The sequence below is a fragment of the Euprymna scolopes genome, chromosome 3 (genome assembly GCF_053919585.1).
Source record: "Euprymna scolopes isolate OS-2025 chromosome 3, ASM5391958v1, whole genome shotgun sequence".
Classification (NCBI taxonomy): Eukaryota; Metazoa; Mollusca; class Cephalopoda; order Sepiida; family Sepiolidae; genus Euprymna; species Euprymna scolopes.
This window is the reverse complement of record NC_136484.1, coordinates 57,138,219-57,157,606: the sequence shown is the minus strand read 5'-3', so window position 1 is coordinate 57,157,606 and position 19,388 is coordinate 57,138,219. Positions and strand designations below refer to the sequence as shown.

Genomic DNA, 19,388 nt, shown 5'->3' with positions numbered 1-19,388 from the left:
TTTGCTAAATTGGCCAAAGATTTTCAGTTTTCAGAAAATATTTACCTCCCTTCTGCTACAATTAGAACTTTTTTTTTTTTTGCAAAACTTTATTTATTGCTAATTGTCTTCAAAAATTATTTTTAATTATAATTAATTTTATACCTTATCATTTTTCATAATTTTTGGATATATTCATTGCTGTGATATGACAATTCAGTAGACATCATTGGTTTCACTTGGAATTCAATATTTCAATTTTTGAATTTTACTAAAATAATGAAAAAACAAATTTTTTTTATTTTTATTTTTTCTTGAGGGAGGGAAGGAGAGTTATGGACTTGCACTGATTCCTAGATGTAGATTGTGATACAGATTATTATCCAAATATAATAGACTGTCCTTTGGGTTAAGCTCTTATTTCTCTAAAAAAAAAAAAGTTGAATTAAAATCCATTTATAAGTTTATGAGTAATCTAGTGATAAACAAACAAACAAACAAACAAACAAACAAAACAAAATAAAAACAAAACAAAACAAAAAACAAAACAACAATAAAAAACATAACTTCCTTTGATCGACAGAGAAAATAACAATGAAACGTCAACAAATCTCGGATAAATATTTAATTAAAAACCAACCAGGAAATAACTATAACAAAAAAATTTGTTACTTTTTCCAAAGGTGACTGTATCGATCGATATCATAGTCATCTTCAAAATCTTCAACAACATGTATAATCTGTTTCGGCTTTCTCTTCAGTAGGTGTTTCTGTTTCTCTTCAGGTGATAAGGTTTCAATATCAACAGGAAGCTACAAATAAAAAAAGAAAAAAAAAATGAATTTATGTAACAAACACAAAGATAAACATAGAAGCATAAAGATTATATGAGTCTGTACTATATTCAACATATAATCTATAGCACTTGATTTCAGGCGAGTTTTGTATTCAATGTGAAAACCAATCTCATTATTACATATTCAGATAAAGTTATCCTTCTTCTCCCTCTCCAATTATTTTTATTTGTGGAGTTATCTCAAAGATCTCAACTACACTACAATAGCGAAATTTGGAAAATTAAAAAAAAATCTACTAAAAAAACAAAACAATAGTATGTACTGACTTTTTGCATCAATTTCAACTAAAAGCAATAATATCTATTTAATTGGCATGTTAGAAGTACTTAAATGTTACTGCATTATTTAAAAAAACACGAGTTTTCAATGTTTATTTTAAAAAATTTTCTTAGCCATATTTCTTTGGGAAGATGTGACATAATAAAAGGGAAGTAACTCAGTTATGCTAAAAATAAGACAAAACGCACAATTTATAAAAAAATAAATTGACAATAGTTACATGCTTTTTTACCTCCCTTTGAAACTGTCCTGCGTTTTTTTTTTTTTAGTCAAACATTTTATTTTCACTAATTTTCATCAAAAAAATGTTTTCTTTAATAATATTCTTCTACCTTTTCGTTTTTTAATAAATTTTGGGATATATTCATTTCTGTAACATGACAATTAAGTAGACACCACTGGTTTGTCTTGAAATTCAAAATTTTGAATTTTGCTATTATAATATAGTTACACCAACAATCCTATATTATGAAAGAGAACTGTCACAAACGAAATCAGGGCAGTGCCAAGAGAGAAGTATGTCAGAGTTATTGGCAATTTTTTATGTCACATCCAGGTGTGCTTACAACAGTGATAAAACAAAGACTGTTGGACATTTATGGTTGAAACTTAGTGGACAAGTAAGGTATAGGTTGAAATTTATTTGTATCAAATTCTGTTGGATTTCAGAAAAGATTGTGAATTTTATTAATGATTCCATGAGTGACGTTTTGGGAGCGTAGAGGGTGAATGTGTTATATCATATCCAATGTGCTTATCATTGAATGACGATAAAAAAGATTGTTGGACATTTATGATGAAAAATTGGTGGACAAGGCATGCACAGACTGAAGTTTATTTATAAAATATGATTGGATTGCAGAAACGCTTGTGAATTTCATTAACAATTCTATGAGTAGCATGTTTTTTTTTTTTAATGTCACTCTGTATTTAAATTTCCCTTTGTTTTTTGGAAGACAAAAAAACAAAAACAAAAACTCAAGCTTTAATAACAAAATTAGCTGAAGTATACTTCTCAACAGGATTTCTTAAATTTTCCTTAGCTTTAAACAAAAATAAACTTTATGAAAGTACTTTAGTCATTAGGGAAAGGCTTTTAAATCCCTTAAGATAATTAACTTTTGCACATTATTTGTTATTTTATATTATTTAGAGTTTTTCGCTACCAAATTAAACATTAAATTAAATTTACAAAATCAAGTATTTGTTAAATAAAAAATGAATGTTTTGATGATGATGATCATCATCATATAGTTTAAGGTTCATTTTACATACTGGCAAGTGTTTGATGGCTTTTAGAAATTGACTTCCAAATTAATCTTATCTCTGGCCAAGTCTTTATTTATCCTCTTTCTCTTTAGTCCACTTTCTCCAATATTTTACTTGGCTTTCGTTTACTACTTCAATTGTTGTACATTTACTAGCCTAAGGGAGAATTACTTCCCTTGTGCTTAATCATTATTTAAGTTAGAGTTTAGTTTTGAGATTGTTTTATGATATATCAACTTGAATTTTTTTTTTTTTTTTTTTTTTTTTAAATGCCAAATCACACCATTTTATTGTAAATGTGATTATGCATCAAATTCTTAATATGTTCAAATATTTATTTATAGTGTCTACTTTGTACACTGCCAGATATAGTTTCATGTCATAACCAGGGAAGATTCTATTTAGTCCATAGATGTGACCCTGACATGTACTACCACTCTTGGTTAAAGTGAACCTGGGAATAATGGCAACTAAGAGACGACTCCCAAAATTTCTAAATCGAAACCTCAACACTGTATGCATACCCAGGATAGAGTGTTTTGGTTGAAAAATCGATCAGTTTCACAATAAGTTCCAATTTCCTTTTATTATAAACTAGCAGAAAAATACACAACGCTGCTGAGACAAAAGTGTAACATATTTCTCTTAAAACTTCCATCTCTCTACCCTTCTCTATCTTTCTCTGTTTCCAGCCCATTCTTCTCCTTAGACATACACACATATATAACTATCCTTTATATAGATTTCTTGAGGAATGAGTCGGCATTAGTAAATAAAATAACTGAAAAGCTGACCCCTTCCTCTCCCCTGATGAAACCCGGCCCAGTTGACTTCCAAAGAATGGATAATTTTTTAAAATTATTTTGTAGATATTATTCATCTGGATCAATGGTGATCAAGAATATACCAACTTTGTAGGTGTTTGATTTATAATTTTGTAACTTTTAGCTGGACGCACACTTCTTTCCTTTCTGTAGAAGACCATTCTCAGGGTACAAAGATTTATAAGTAATCTAGGGTTTTGGATCTATATTGAATGGGGAAAGTATAAAAAGTGTATAGGCAAGATGCATCTACATTATATTTCTCGTCTGTCCATTCCACTTTTTCTTGGTTGATCTGGTTGAAGTTTTGATGGACCTTTGTTATAATAAGGTGCAGCAAACTAAGTATTATGGTATTCATTCGATGCATAGTTAGGGATCAACAGGGACTAGTATTTAACCTTTGGGCTCCGATGGTATTTTTACACACGTTGCCTACAAGGGGTGTGAATTTTTTCACATCACATAAAATCAAATCTAGGATCTTTGTAAAAAGAATTTTTTTATCAAAAAACAATATAAACATTCATACATGGGTTTCATTCATCGATTAATGCAGGGAAAAGAAGAATTCCATAGTCCTTAAAGACACCATTGTTGCAGTTGTTTGTAATAGACAATTAGGTGTTAAAAAGTTAACAGCCAACGTAGCCTAATGGTCAATGCAAAAATAAAAGCATATTCAACCATCAATTTGATATAAAGTACCTACTCTAAGTGAATGGGCTATAACTTTTGTCTGTTTTTAACTGGCTAAAAAGTCTAGTTTTAAAGATAATTAGAAACAGCAAGTTTTAGCTAAAAATAGCAAAACTAATGACAGAGTTTAGATAATTGATTAATTTTTAAAATCTTAACTATCTTCAAATGATTCGCTCTCATTCGAAAAAGATTCTTTTCTGAAACTTAAAACATCTGAGTTTCTGTTTACCTGCCTCCACATGAGGACAAAGCTTAGTTTCTGAATGTGGAATCTAGCTCTCCAAAAAGGGACACCCTGGACGGGACAAAAATAAAAATTGCTCCAGTAAAGAAGGATTTCTCTTCCTCTACTGAACACAGCCTTTTATCCGTGTAAATGTATTGAAGTAAAAGTGCAAATTAATTTTATTGACAATTTTCAATTTTATATTATTTGGGTTCTTCGGACTACTGCTCTCATCTTGAGTGTCATTTTCAAGATGAGAACAGTAGTCCGAAGAATTCAAATAATATGAATACCCAATCCTCATCTCAAATGCAGAAACGAAGTTTCAATTTTACTTACAGTGATAATTCTTCGTGGTTCTTTATAACGTATCTGGAAAGTTGAACCATCTGGCCGAACCACTCTGACTGGATAAAGACGAGTATAAATTGTCCGATTGATTCGACTGATGGAAGCCCGATTGGAGTTCCATCGTACGCAGTCGCAGCTCAGACTGTTTGGTAAAAGACGGACAAGTGTGCTTGTTCTGCAAAGGAAATTATTACAAACAATTACATAACCGTTTTATGCAATTCGTTTCAATGAGTCAAAGAACAAAGCCAGGTCAACGAACATATGCTAGTAAACTTATTTCATAATAATAAACAAAAAAGGCAAGAATTTCCTTGCTTTGTTTTTCATTGATAAGTATTTTAAATGAATAAATAATTTTTTTTAAAATTCTATTTAAAAAAAAAATCTTATAATTCTCATTTTGCTTTCAAATAGAATTTGGAGTCATTTCATACTTTCACAATGTCAAAGAGTTGTTTCCCTTCGGTTGTTGAAATCATTCTCAACTATGTAGATAGCTGGTAACATTCATCTGATCTTTGATAATCACATTGTCATTTGCTCACTGAAGTTAGTAGCAGATGGGTGACCATTTGGGAATACCAGGCACTGTATGTGGGAAGATGATTGCATCGCTTTGCAAGAACAACACTAGAATGGATTGTGGATTGACAACTTTAAATAGCATATATCTGTATAATATATATATATATATTTATAAAGAAACAAAAACATCATATACCAAACATCATATAAATTGATCAGGTAGTTTTATTTTTATAAAGAAAATAATTTTGAAGAGATTAATGGAAATTCATAGGCATTATAACATAAATCTAGTAAGTATGAGTTATTGTTGAGTCCTTTATTTTTTGTAATTATTTTCAAAATGGCAGATGAGGCAGCCACTTCTTGGATACTCATAAAATTTTATTTTCTTATTTAAAAATAAAATTGTCGATTAATTTACATAGTTTTTTTTTTTTAATATGAAATTTTTGCTTTGTCATGGGTTACGTACATTGTACAGATTTTTCTTTATTTTTGTTTTTTAATATGGGATAATTCTGAACAAGAACTGTTATCTTCTATATAATATCTAGCATTCTCAACATGAGAAATTTGAAGTTGTAATGCACTGCATGTTACAACTTATATGTTACTATCTTCAAAGTGAGAAAGAGTTAGTAAGGAGAAAAAAAAACATTGCTCATTAGAGTTTGAACCTGTTTTTTTATCTTGTCAAGGTAGAAAAAGAGTGTTCTGAGCAGCTCCTTTACAGAGGTAGCAATAGTACTGCTCTTAGGATGTATTTGGCTCATACAGGTGGTATAGGATTGCGTTGGTAATGAGTAGAGCTATGACAACAGAATATTCTTATCACTGTTTTGACTCTCGAGTATAACACAGACACAGTTAATCAACCGAGAACCATGCCACTCTATATAAAAGCATATAAAATATCAACGGATACACACTAGAGAGTCAAAATAATAAAAAGAATATGCTGTTGTCATAGCCCTAGTAATGAGGTACTTTTGGAGTGGTAGAATGATCCAAGCATTTTTCCACTGACTTTGGCAATAGATGTGAATGGCCAATGACAAAAGCACTTTGAATTGAGATGAATTTCTCAATCTTCCCCCTCATTTCCCAACCTGGAAGGGGGAAAGCAAAGGAAGAGAGGAAGAGATAAACCAGAAAAAGAGAAAGAAAGATTAAAATCTAGAGAGAAAAAGAAATTGAAATAAAATTGAGCCAAAAGATAAAAACAATAAAGGACATAAAATAATCAGTATTTTCTTATTCAAATAATAAAAGCAGATTTAAGTGGAAATCTGCTTTTTTTTTTTTCTGAATTACAAAAAAATGGAATTCCGCATTTTTAGTGGAGAACTCACATTCCTAATTAGATGTATATATTAGAGAATAAAAGGAGAATGCCAAAGATATTAAGCTGTGATTGTTTAGGAAGATATGATAGTATAGGGTAAAGAAATTTTGAAATGGTTCTTCAACCAACTGGAGAGACACAGCTAGTATACAAGTGGTCATATAGGGATACACTTACTTATGGCCACCTGGAAGGTGTTGCTAGAGTTTTTATCTTGGCATTAAAATAAACAAAATCTATGCCTTTTCTAAAATGGCCTTTTCCCTGTTGAATTGAGATGAATTTCTCAATCTCCCCCTCAATCTGTTGTTGTTGGTCCTGTGCAGTTCAAGGAGGTTCACCCAACCAGGCTTTGCCTTCTCTTTTTGAGAAAGGGTTGGTTTATTGCTAATTGCCTGAGATGCCCCTGCCGAGGAATGCCGATGGGACTATTCAGACACTTTTTGAAGGTCAGAGTGCTCCTCCTTGGAGGTACTGACTCTTCAATCCTACTTTCGAAAATGTTGGTGAAAAAAGCAACCCCAGAAAAAGTACCCAGTTGAGAGTGAAGGAATTAATATTTTTGGACAATTTTTCAATATTTTCGTCTGAAGGGTCCAGCTTCAAAACAATACCGATCTCGTGAAAATCCCTCACTTCTGTCAAAAGTTTTAGGCAGACATACAAACATATATATATATATATATGATATAAAGCTGAATGTGTGTGTGTGTGTGTGTGTGTGTGTCTGGTCACGAATAGGCTCCTATATGGTTGACCATTTTAAAAAACTGATTACATATAATGATAGAAGATCTATCGAGACACAGGAATGGGTATGTTTGATCTGGCAGAATGGTGGTTCATTAAAATTGTGGAGTCTGCATTCGTGCCTGGTCCACAAAATATGGAAATAAAAAATTTAAAAATTAAAAAAAAAAAAAAACACATTTACAAGTGTTTTTGATATAGATGTACATAAGAATACTTTGATAAGTATGTTTTAACTTAAATAGGGATGGTATAATAAAATTGTGAGGTCTGCGTTCGCGCCTGGCCTCCATAGAATGGAAATAGGCACAAACTTTAATAAAGACTTTTCATATCTATCTGCGTAAGTATACTTTGATAATTATGTTTCAGTTTGAAGAAATATAGTATAATAAAATTATGGGGTGTTCATTCGCACCTGACCTCCATAGAATGGAAATATGTCACAAAGTTGAATGAGGTTTTTTAATATAGATCCACAGAATATTGTGATAAGTGTTTCAGTGTGAACAGGTATGGTATAATAAATTATGGGATTTATCTATTTTATTTTTACTTTCATCATATTTTGCTTTAGTTTTGGATACCCCAAATTCAACCCAAATTTACAACCCTTCCTTTTCATAACCTATCATACTTTCATAAATCAGAGTCCATTTTCTGTAGGCTGTTTTTGAACCCTGTCAACGACAGGTACTTTTGCTAGTAATATATATATATATATATATATATATATATATATATATATATGGGAAAAATATCACAATAAAATTACAAATTAATAATATTAAACATTAATTTATTATGAACTGTTTAAAACCTAATTATGCAAATTAGGTATTCAAATAACTGTCATTGGGTCTTTTGTATGTATAATATTTATACTATAAATTTAAATAATGGTAATTCATTTTGATGGCTAATATATAATAAGCAGACAATAGATTTGCATTCATTTAGATCAGAAAAAGTTTTGTATACACATTATATAAGAAAACCTTAAGAAAACCTTAAAAAAAATACAAATTACTTATTTATACTTAGTAAGGAAACAAAATTCTATTTTCACATGATTTTAGTAAAATCTGTTTCTAAGTAAAAGTAGATAAATAAATGAATAGATTTAGAAAAAAAGTAGTATATTTTTTAAGTTCATTTCTTCCTATATAATTATATATATATATTTTTTTTTTTACATAGGTATCACCTCATTATCAAGGCCCAGAGGCCACTCAAGGATAAGGGTTAAAGAGTGTACAGTAGAAATTGGACAATATAGTAATCATTAGTAATGAAAATTTGGTAAATTTGATAACTTATATGGAACGGCTCATCAAGAACTTATTTACGTTAGACTTGAAGACAACCATATTGTAGTCAGCCGGAAAGCAGGAAAACGGAAGACAATTCCACAGGCGTGCAGTTCTAAGAAAGAAGCTTTGTTCATGGAATCTATGTTTAGGTTTAGGCACAGATAAAGAGTGGGGGGAAGTAAAGTTATAATGGACTGAACACTAGGAACCAATGTTATAAATTAACTGGAAAACAGAGTGCGCCAACTGGTCTCAATCTTTTGTGTTGTGAATGATGGTTACAAGAGATGTACTGATTTATTATCATTATATGAGTTTGAGTCAGTCATTTAAAGAGAAAGCACGAAATCTGTACAGACATTTTTAGTAGTTTATATATTTAAGTAAATGTTGATGGGTAGAAAATTAAAAAATCTTATACCTCCCACCATATTTTGTAAGAAATATTTTTTTTTTCCTAAAGGCTACATAGAAAAATCTGTTTTATCAGTCATTTAAGGCAAATATTGGTCCATGTTGTTAAAAACAAAGAATTTAATTTCATATTTAATCCGATCGATAGATTTTATTTTGATTACTAATAACGGAAACTGAACACATTTCACATGCGTAATCTGTAGAGAATTCTAAGAATCTCTTGGAGGGACAAAGTTATAAACAATGCTGTGCTCACAAGGGCTGATATCCCTTCCATGTTCACCCTCCCTCACCAAAGACGCCTACACTGAATAGGCCATATGCACTGCATGGACAACGGGTGAATCCCAAAATACATTCTCTACGGTGAACTCGCTACTGGCAAAAGGAAAATGGGTTGTCCTTACCTCTGCTATGTCGACGTGTGCAGACGCAACATAAAAGCATGTGATATTGACCTTACCAGCTAGGAGCCCAAGGCTAAAATCTGCAACATTTGGAGACAAGTGGTAACCAAAGGCCTGACCACTAGCAAAAGGTCCATTGCAAAACGGACAGAAACCAAAAGACTATTCAAGAAGGCTTTTTTTTAAATTTTTGTGAGAGAAAGGAGACTAGAAATAAAAGATCGTTGGTTGTTTTTGTTTTATGGCATATCAACCCTTTTTCAGGTTATTTAATGCCGAATCCAGTGATTTTGAAGAATTTTTTAATAGAGTATATTTGTTTTTTTTAAGTCGGTTTCTATTTAACCCATAGTTGGGACCCTAACAAGTACTACCATTCCGGGTCAGAGTGGACCTGGGAGCAATGGCAATTAAAGGGTGGCTCCACACTCCCAAAAGCCTGCAAGCTGGGGGCTCACCATCGGGTATAGTTTAAGGTCATATCCAGGACCTGAAATAAAAGACCTGTTTATGTATTTAATAGCATCATACTTTCATGCTTGCCATTGTGGATTAATTGGTTGGCTCACCATACTTAGTAAAAGGTTTTGTGAGTTTGAGCCTCATCATTTTTCCCCATTTCAAATTACAACATTAACTAGATTGTTAGTTTTACTTTTCTTTCTGTAAACTACATTATTTATGTAAATTAGCACTCCAGGCAATTACAGCTAGTCTTGTTAGTAATTAATGAAAGTATGTTTATTTTAGTAAATTTATTTTCTAAGAACATCATCTTTCAGCAAAGGAATCACATTAGAATTTTTTAGAAAAAAGCTGAAGCAAAATATATTTGTACCAATAACATAGTGGAAGAATAAAACAAAATAAATAGGCCAGTCTAAATCAAATATCGATATGTTAGACAGATTGTTATTTGGATCTGACTTTGAAAATCTGACAAGATAATTTTATATGTTAGATAAATGTTAATAGCAATATGTGCAGCGACCAGGCATACATTTTTGCTCATCGTATTAAGTTAAATATCATATGTTATATGTTTTTAGTTGTGTATCAAATAAAAGAGAGAACCGAAATTTTTTAGGTCAGAAGCACAGTAACTTGTGTTTATTACCTAGTTAAACATTTTTTAACTATGAATCACAAGCTCTGCAAAGCTATACACATAAAAATTGTATTAGAATGTGAACTAAAGCTAAATAAAAGAATGCCTTGCTATTTATAATTGACTGATGAAGCAATTTAAATTCAAAGGTGAAAAAGGTGTGACAGTCAAGCTGTGTCTGTGTAGTCATCACTTATCAAGGGTCAAAGGCCATTCGAGGATAAGGGTTAATGAGTGTACAGTGGTCAAGGGAAACATGTCAGTCATCATTAGCAGTGGAAATTTGGTAAATTGGATTACTTAGGGGATGGCTCATCAAGAATTTGTTCACGTTGGACTTGAAAACAACCGTATTGTAGTCAGTTGGCAAACAGGAAAACAGAACAGAGTTCCACAGGCATGCAGTTCTAAGAAAGAAGCTTTGTTCATGGAATCTATGTTTAGGTTTAGGCACAGATAAAGAGTGAGGGAATTATATATATATATATACAGACATTTACTGCCATGTTTTTCAGGGTATTTACATATAAGTAATCTTGCAGTATAATTAGCAGGTGAGAATCGAAAAAAAAAAAAAAATTTTTTAATTATAATCATCAAATAAATCAAAATTTTATTTTCTAATTACTTGTATACTTTTAAAGTGTGGGAACTGATTTTAAGATTTACCTCTAAATTTGTTATTGTTAAGTCACTTTGTATCATTTCAGACTGAAAAAAAATAGTAAAAAAAAACCCTAGCCTTAAATCCGACTAGGTCATAGGGCTCGTGACAAAGTAGATAACAATTATTATTAAAAAATACAATAATTTACAAAATAATTTCTTTTGTCTAAGAGCAAACTTGCTGAAAAATTCCTTTGACACTTACAGGTAGATTGTAGATCAAAGTTGGGTTAGGTGTAAAAAGATGTGAAATATTGCTAAATTATGACCCTTACTATAAGGACCCAAGTACCAAAACAAGATTATGGCATTAAATCCATTCCAGATTTTCTTAAAGAGCACTTCAAACTCTACACAAAGAAAACACTATAGACTGACTAAAAAGAAGATCACTCCACTAAGATCAGAAGAGGATTATAAGATTAAGGCTTGATGATCAATGCTTTGAGATGATGAGTGGTCTCAGCAATGACAACAAGTGCATGTTGTACCACACAGAATACTTACAAGGTGGCTTAAATAAGTTTCCAGACATTTTTCGTATGACCACTTTTAATGATAGTACACACATGAAAGTCTAGTCCCCTTCAAAGTAATCTCTACCAGCTGCAATGCACTTGTGTACCATTCCAACAACTTCTCTTGTATGAGCATGTCATTGACCCTCGTCACAGCCTCTTTCATCTCCTCAATTGTCTCATAATGATATCCTCTAAGGTTTTTTTTTTAGCTTATAGGGAATAACCAAAAGTCACAGGGAGGGTGAGAAACTGTCTTGATGTCCATCTTGGTCAAATAGTTTATTGAAAAGATGGAATTGTGGACTGCATCTTTGGGGCAAATTTCCACATCTTCATTTTCTCGCGAATAATTGTGTATACAGTTCCCACACTAACATCAAACTGTGCACTTATTGTCTCTATAGACACATGACGATCCTTATTCATTAAATTCTTTATTTGGCCAATCAACTCTGGTGTTCTGACTTCCTTACTCCACCCACACCTGTAATCATCCTTCACAGATTACTTGCCTTCCTTGAATCTCTTATGCCACTCAAATTTTGAGTGGCTGAAGCATTCCATACGTTTCTGTGGCATTTTTTCCAAGTTTAAAACAGAATTTTATTGCATATTGTTCTTCTAAATTGTCCTCACGTCCAGATTGTATTTTTTTAAATTCACCAGCTGTGACAATTAGGCTTCAGTAGGGTGTATTCGAATTCCTGCTGTAGCTGTTCATTTGAACCTGAAATCACAAAAATTGGTTAGTCATCCCATAAGATGTATAGCAGGGGTGCCCAATATGCCGATCGTGAAGGTACTGTGGGCCGATTTCACATCATTAAAACCAGGGTTGTATTAATTTCATTGTTCGTTTCGTTCTAATATTTTGATATAGATTTTTAAATTTGGACGAAACAAAATGAAATAAATTTCTTTTGTTTTTGTTTGTTCTGTTGGTAATGTGTTCACGTTCCACCAAAAATTTTATGTTGAAATATCGAAAAAATTAGTTATTGGTTGTTATCAAAAAAAAAAAATATGATAATCTTGAAAAAAAAATCTTGAATCAGTTTGAAATGAAATTTGTTCATATTAATTCCAAAATTAAAAAAATGTAAATTTCAAATTTTGACACCCCCCCCCCCCAAAAAAAAACCAACGAAACGAAACGAAACAAAATGAAATACGTTTGTATTCGTTTGAATATTTAAAAAATATAAATTTTAAAACCGGACAAAACAAAATTGAACGAAACGAATGCAACCCTGATTAAAAGAAAGATTCTTCCCATTATCCATTTTTTTTTTTAAATTCATCATTTAGTTGATGTGGTTGATCAGTCGGGTTAATCTAACCTTTTCTATCAAAAAGGCCATTGCAATTGCACAAAGTGGTGCACTCTAGCAAGCTAGTCGGAAGGCCTCTGATTTATTTTTTCTAAATTTAACATTATAAAAATGAGTGGAGGAGTTCGATCAACTAAAAAGTCAAAACGTTACCATTTCCGTATGGAATGGGAGGTTGACTCTTTTGGCACTATGCAATTTTCTAAGTGTGTTTGCCTCATCTGCCATTCTGTAGTCGCTATACCGAAAAAGGAAAATGTGGAGCGGCATTTTCAGACTGTCCATAAAAATTATGATACTGAATTTTAACCAAAAAGTGAGCCGATAAAAGTAAAGGAACTGAAATCCCAATATTCCAGACAGCAGTCATTTTCCAAACAGCAAACTTCAAAAGCAAATGCAACCACTGAAGCTTCGTTTCTGGTCACTCATTTAATTGTTAAGAACAAGAAATCTTTCCAAGATGGAGAAATGGTAAAAGATGCATTTATTAAAGCTGCCGAGTCATTGTTCAAAGATTTTAAATATAAAACAGAAATACTGCCATGGATAAGAGCTCTCCAGCTATCAAGAACTACAGTTACAAGATGCAGTGAAGCTATAACTCAGGATTTAACCAAACAACTTTGTAGAAAGACATTTTAGAGTGTGAGTGTTTTTCTCTGCAGCTGGATGAGTCTACTGATCTGAGTGACTCAGCCCAGTTGTGCATTTTTATTCGGATGGTGCTTATTGATATGAGCACAAAATAGTTGTTAACAATCCTGCCCATGAAAGAACACATGTGAGAAGACATATTTCTGTCCTTTAAAAACTTCATTGAGAATACCCAGCTTCCAGTGTACAAAATGGTGTCCATCACCACTGACAGAGCGTCTGCGATGGTTGGTCACCTGAATGGGTTTATTACCAACGCAAGGAAAGAAGATTCTTTACCAGACTTCCTTAATTACCATTGCATAATACATCAACAAGCTTTATGTTCTAAAATGCTTAACATGAAAGAAATAATGGATGCAGCAATGAAGATTGCCTGTTCTATTCATGCCAAATCTCTTCACAGATGGCTATTCCATTTACATCTGAATAACATTGATGGTGACCACTCTGAGTTATTGTTGCACACTGATGTCAGATGGCTTCGTCAAGGAAAATTCCTACAAGGATTTCGAAATCTCTGTCTGGATATCAAGGTTTTCTTCCGAGAAATCAAAAGTGCAGAATATAACCAACTAAGTGACGATCAGCATTTTTAACTGATCTGACCAAAATGTTGAATAATCTTAATCTAGAACTTCAAGAAAAAGACAAAACTGTGATTAATACGAAAAACTCAGTTAATGCTTTCAAGCAAAAAATGCATTATTTCTCCTCAAAGCTCCAACACCATGATTTCGCAAACTTCTAAGACCTCACATCAGAGCTGAAGATGCAGAGAAAGTCATGTCTGCAGATTGATAGTATGCACTACACAAATCAGATTGACAATTGTCTGTACGAGTTTGATAAAAGATTTCAAAACTTTGCTTTACTCAAACCTATTGCTACATTCATGTGCTACCCTTTTTGGGAAGATGCCGGGGCTATTTCACTTGCATCAAACATTGCAACTCTGTTCAGCCTGAACTCATCTATAAATATAAAAGCGAAAATTTATGTATGTATGTATGTGTGTGTGTTCGCTTTTTCTGTATGTCTACAAAAGGCTTTTTTCAGAGAAGCGGTCGGTCGCTTCACTTCACAACTTTTTAAAACTTTTTATATCACATGTAAATCGTAATATCTCACAGTTAACAACGAAGCTCGCCTGTCTATTCAATTTGCTCGATTTTGAGAAGATAAATATTCAACATTTGTCGCTCGCCGCATGTGAGTTAGTCTTTTTCCAATAACATCTTAGGGGGGGAAAAAAAGCGTTCAGCAGTAAATGAAATACTATCCCGCAGTCAAACTTGACCTCATTAACTCATTAAAACGGGCACCTGCCAAATCCAAGTAATTAAATAAATTCAAATGTGTTTCCGTTAGCATCTCGCGGTGGGGCAATGGTTAACGTCGCACATTTTTTTTTTCACACTTTAATTTACAACTTTGCATCAAGGGTTCGGGTTCGATCCTCATACTTACTTTTTTTTTTACCCCTCCCCTGGGCAACGCCGGGTACCCCTCACTAGTCTAGAATAAAGGATGAACTTTTGATACTATAAGCTGACATTCAGCTGAAGTCTAGAGCGCATGGACAGTTTTGGAGCTTATTTATAAATGAAAAGTATCCTAATATGATAAAATGTGCAACTTCATTGACTGCATTATTTGGCTCCACTTATCTATGTGAGACAATCTTTTCTAACATGGAGATTAAATCCAAGTACTGTTCTACCATGACCAATGATCACTTAGAAGCATGCTTGAGGGTCCTCTCAATTGCTACTTTTCAGACTATGCATCTTTGGCAAATTCACTTCAGTGTAAGTCATCAGAGTAATATAATGTCAAAAATGCACAATGTTGCATTGAGCAATTGGATTCATATAATTTTGTAAGGTATGCCAACATTTATGGATAGTTCAAGATATTTTTAAATAAATACATTACAAATTTAAATTAGTTATATTCTACTTGGTAGATCATTTTGGCTTGGTTATTTTAGAAATAGCTCACGAATTGCAAAAGTGCATGCACCCCTGATGTATAGCAATAACATACTGAATTTTCAAGAGTCTTCAACAATTTCAAATGTCTGTACAGAAAAGTTTGGAAACTTATTGAAGGCACCTTATATTATCACTCAGTACAACAGTTTCCTGGAATTGATTTATTTTTCTTGGTCAGAATCAGAGAAGCTTTCTTGTTTGGGAAGCTCTAAAGATTTTATGGCAAACATCTGTTTGAGTCCTCACTAGACTTGGCTGTTGAGAATAAAGTTGGCAAAAAAAGTCCATGCACATGGGTTAAGATTTGCACACAAAACGTAAGCGTAATGATTTGACTGGAGCAGTTTGATGCAGTAGAGATGGAAGATGAGCACTCTCACCAGACAAAGTCTGATCAGCGGGATGGAAAGATTTTATCTCAGCAAAGAGGACCATTCTTGGATTGAAAACGCCCACTCTTGCAGACAGGGTACTAACTGCAAGGTGTCCAAGCATCTGAAGGAGATCGTCCAATTATGTCATTGATTGAAATATTAATAGAACTCTGGTCAAACCTTTTGGTGAGGGAGTAGCTAACATCCTGAAAATCACCCCACAGAGAATTCAACTGGGGTACGTGAGTTGTCAGATCTAACTCTCCATCAATAAGCACTGGGAAGCCTCCCGAAAACGAGAGCCATTCATTTCAATTGATGCTTCATCTTTAGTATTCTTTAGAATGGAGGACACTGGTGGTATCCTTCTCCCAGACAGCTGAATCACCTCTCCTTTCAACTCTCAGGAAAAACTTAGAAATGAGTATTTTGGCCTAATGCTGGCTCCAGCAAAAAGATTGTCCGAGAAGTCAAAAAGAACTTTCCCAATTCAATGAAAAGAGATCCCATTCTTAAGTAAAATCGTTCAGAATAAGACTTCACATTGGGAAGGTAGTCAATAATGTCTTGAAAAATATATTCAATAATTTCATCAACATCCAAATACTCAGCAGGCCCCAATCAAAATTGGAACAACGTCTCTTTAGTTTAACAATAAAAATATTACTTTCTTAAATATTTATTGATTTCTTTATATTTATTAAAAAATTAAAATATGTTTTTCAATGGTTTGGATTTGTTTTAGTATTATAAAATATATTATAAGGTTGGTGCAAAAATAATGTATTTTTTTTTTTACAACCAGCGTAGTATACACATTCCCAACCACCCCATATCAAGAACGGCTTTCGGAATACCCCCCCCCCCCCAACCACTCCATGTTAAGAACGGTTTTCGAGGTTTGGGGGGTGGTGGTGGTGTTTATTCTGAAAGCCGTTCTTAACATGAGGAGGTTGAGGAGTTTATAATACGCTGGGGCACGTCATAAGAATTTACCATGTCATTTTTTGACGTATATATTATATCTGATAAAAAACGACGGGTTTGTATTACTGTACACATAGAGTCGAAAAAGTTGTCAAAAAACAAATATATAACAAATAAATGTTATCAAAGGCAAGATAAGTTACTTTTCTACCAAACTGGATATATTTTTTTGTGTTTTTATTCAATTTAACATGTTTATTCAGCTCGAAAAGCATACAGTATTTACCGATGTATTGGAAAATTCAAAATGGCGCCCAACTCTCTCTTTAACACGGTAAGTTTGGGAAAACGTGTTATAAATAATAAACTAGACAAAATACTATTAAAAAAACACCGAATATATGTCAACTTATGTCACGGTAACATATAATGAGCGAATTTAACAGTATTTTGTCTAGTTTATTATTTATAACACTTTTTCCCGAACTTACCGTGTTAAAGAGAGAGTCGCGAGCGCCATTTTGACATCGGTAAACACTGTATGCTTTTCGAGCTGAATAAACATGTTACATTGAATAAAAACACGAAAATTATATTCAGTTACTTTCCTACCAAACTGGATATATTTTTTGTGTTTTTATTCAATGTAACATATTTATTCGGCTCGAAAAACATACAGTGTTTACCGATGTATTGGACAATTCAAAATGGCGGACGACTCTCTTAAACACGGTAAGTTCGGGAAAAGGTGTTATAAATAATAAACTAGACAAAATACTATTAAAAAAACACCGAATATATGTCAACCTATGTCACGGTAATATATATTGAGCGAATTTCTAACAGTATTTTGTCTAGTTTATTATTTATAACACCTTTTTCCGAACTTACCGTGTTTAAGAGAGAGTCGGGCGCCATTTTGAATGTTCCAATACATCGGTAAACACTGCATGTTTTTCGAGCTGAAAAACATGTTAAATTGAATAAAAACACGAGAATTATATCCAGTTTGGTAGAAAAGTAACTTATCTTGCCTTTGATAACATTTATTTGTTATATATTTGTTTTTTAATTACTTTTTCGAATCTATGTTCGAATCTATGTGTATAGTAATACAAACCCGTATTATTTAAATATTTTTTAAAGAAAAACACAGACAAACTTTGACAAATATAATACACGCGGATATCATGTTAGAATATTGTCGAAGTAATTTTTGAAAACTCTGCGACGCCAGAGGAACTCCGACCTGGGAAGCAGAATAATTTTACATCAGTAAGCGATTTTCAACTGACACCGGTCAGGGTCGCCCATGCTTCTGAAACGTCATAAAATAATTTTCGAAGAATATTAGCGAATATTGAGGTTTTTTTTTTTTTTTTTTTTTTTTTAAGAAGAAACAAACCGGAGAGTTCGACTGGATCCAAGGGAGGTAAATATTTTCTGAAACCTGAAAATCTTAGGCCAATTTAGTAAAACTCAATATTCGCTGTCTTCGAAAACTGTTTTCATGAATAATTAATTTTTTACCTTATCGTTTTTTGTAATTTTTTTTTCATTATTCTAATATGACAAGTTACTTAATTTAAGTAGATACCATCGATTTCACTTGAAATTCAATATTTCCATTTTCGCTATTATAAGGAAGAAGCGCCTAATAATGTCAATCACAATATATACTGTTGAAATAATAAAAAGGATAGCCTACTTATTTGCTAATATTACTGAATAAAAACAATAAAACAATTAAAATTTTCTAGATAAATATAATTTAAACCTAGTCATCACAGACTTTTACTGTGAAAGTACGAAAATAAAAATAAACATACACACATGCCATAATATAATTTTTGAAGAAACGGAAGCGTTGATCAAATAACGACGTCGAACAGTAATATAATATTTCGTTAACAATAATGTCAATCAATAATTTATATTAATAAAATTTAAAAAAAAAGGTACTAGTGCAGAGTCCGCGCTATTTTTTAAATCGTATTTCCAAGTTTAAAGTTTTATGTGTTTTTTTTTTTTGTTTTTTTTATTTAATTGTACCTATTTACTATGTCTCCCCACGGGACAGAGTTAGACACCAGGGTCGTTTTTTAACGTGGAGAAAAGGTACAAAAATAAAAATTGTCTCAGTCGTGAAGGATTTCTCCTCCACCGAAAGAGAACAAGAAAATGAAGTGCAGCATCTGAAGAAAATAACGTTATTATTTACGTCCGGATCATTCTCTGCACTAGTACCAAAAAAAAAAAAAAAAAAAAAAAAGAAAGTATAATTCATTTTTAAACAAAAACGTGAGAAACAAATGTGGACGATAAAACACGTATTAACAACCGTCAGGGTCACATTGACAGGAGAAAAAAACGAATATTAATCAAGAATTTGTTTGGATAAGGAAATGAAAGGAAAAATTTTGGGAATTAGTTTAAAGGAAATAATATTAATTAAAAAAGAAGATAGAAAAGAATTTATTTTCATTTAAACAAAAGGATAATGTTTACACCATTAAACTTACCGTATTAAGGAAGTCATATTGGTTTAGACAAGGGC

At 32.3% G+C, this 19,388-nt stretch overlaps 2 protein-coding genes across 2 annotated transcripts in view; both read right to left on the bottom strand.

Moving 5' to 3' along the window:
• LOC145255659 (signal peptide peptidase-like) overlaps window positions 1-19,388 on the bottom strand; it is a 123,893-nt gene extending 104,505 nt beyond the window's left edge. Inside the window, exons 1-3 of the mRNA XM_080114230.1 lie at window positions 19,354-19,388; window positions 4,476-4,662; window positions 652-791 (exon numbers count right to left, since the gene is read on the bottom strand). The gene's annotated coding sequence lies outside the window, so the exon portion shown is untranslated. The remainder of the gene's footprint in view (window positions 1-651; window positions 792-4,475; window positions 4,663-19,353) is intronic.
• On the bottom strand, window positions 648-19,370 carry LOC145261099 (large ribosomal subunit protein mL55-like). The gene is made up of 3 exons (XM_080119303.1): window positions 19,354-19,370; window positions 4,476-4,662; window positions 648-791 (listed from the first exon to the last, which is right to left on the bottom strand). Exons 1-3 carry the CDS (start codon window positions 19,368-19,370, stop codon window positions 648-650), a joined length of 348 nt encoding a protein of 115 aa, XP_079975429.1.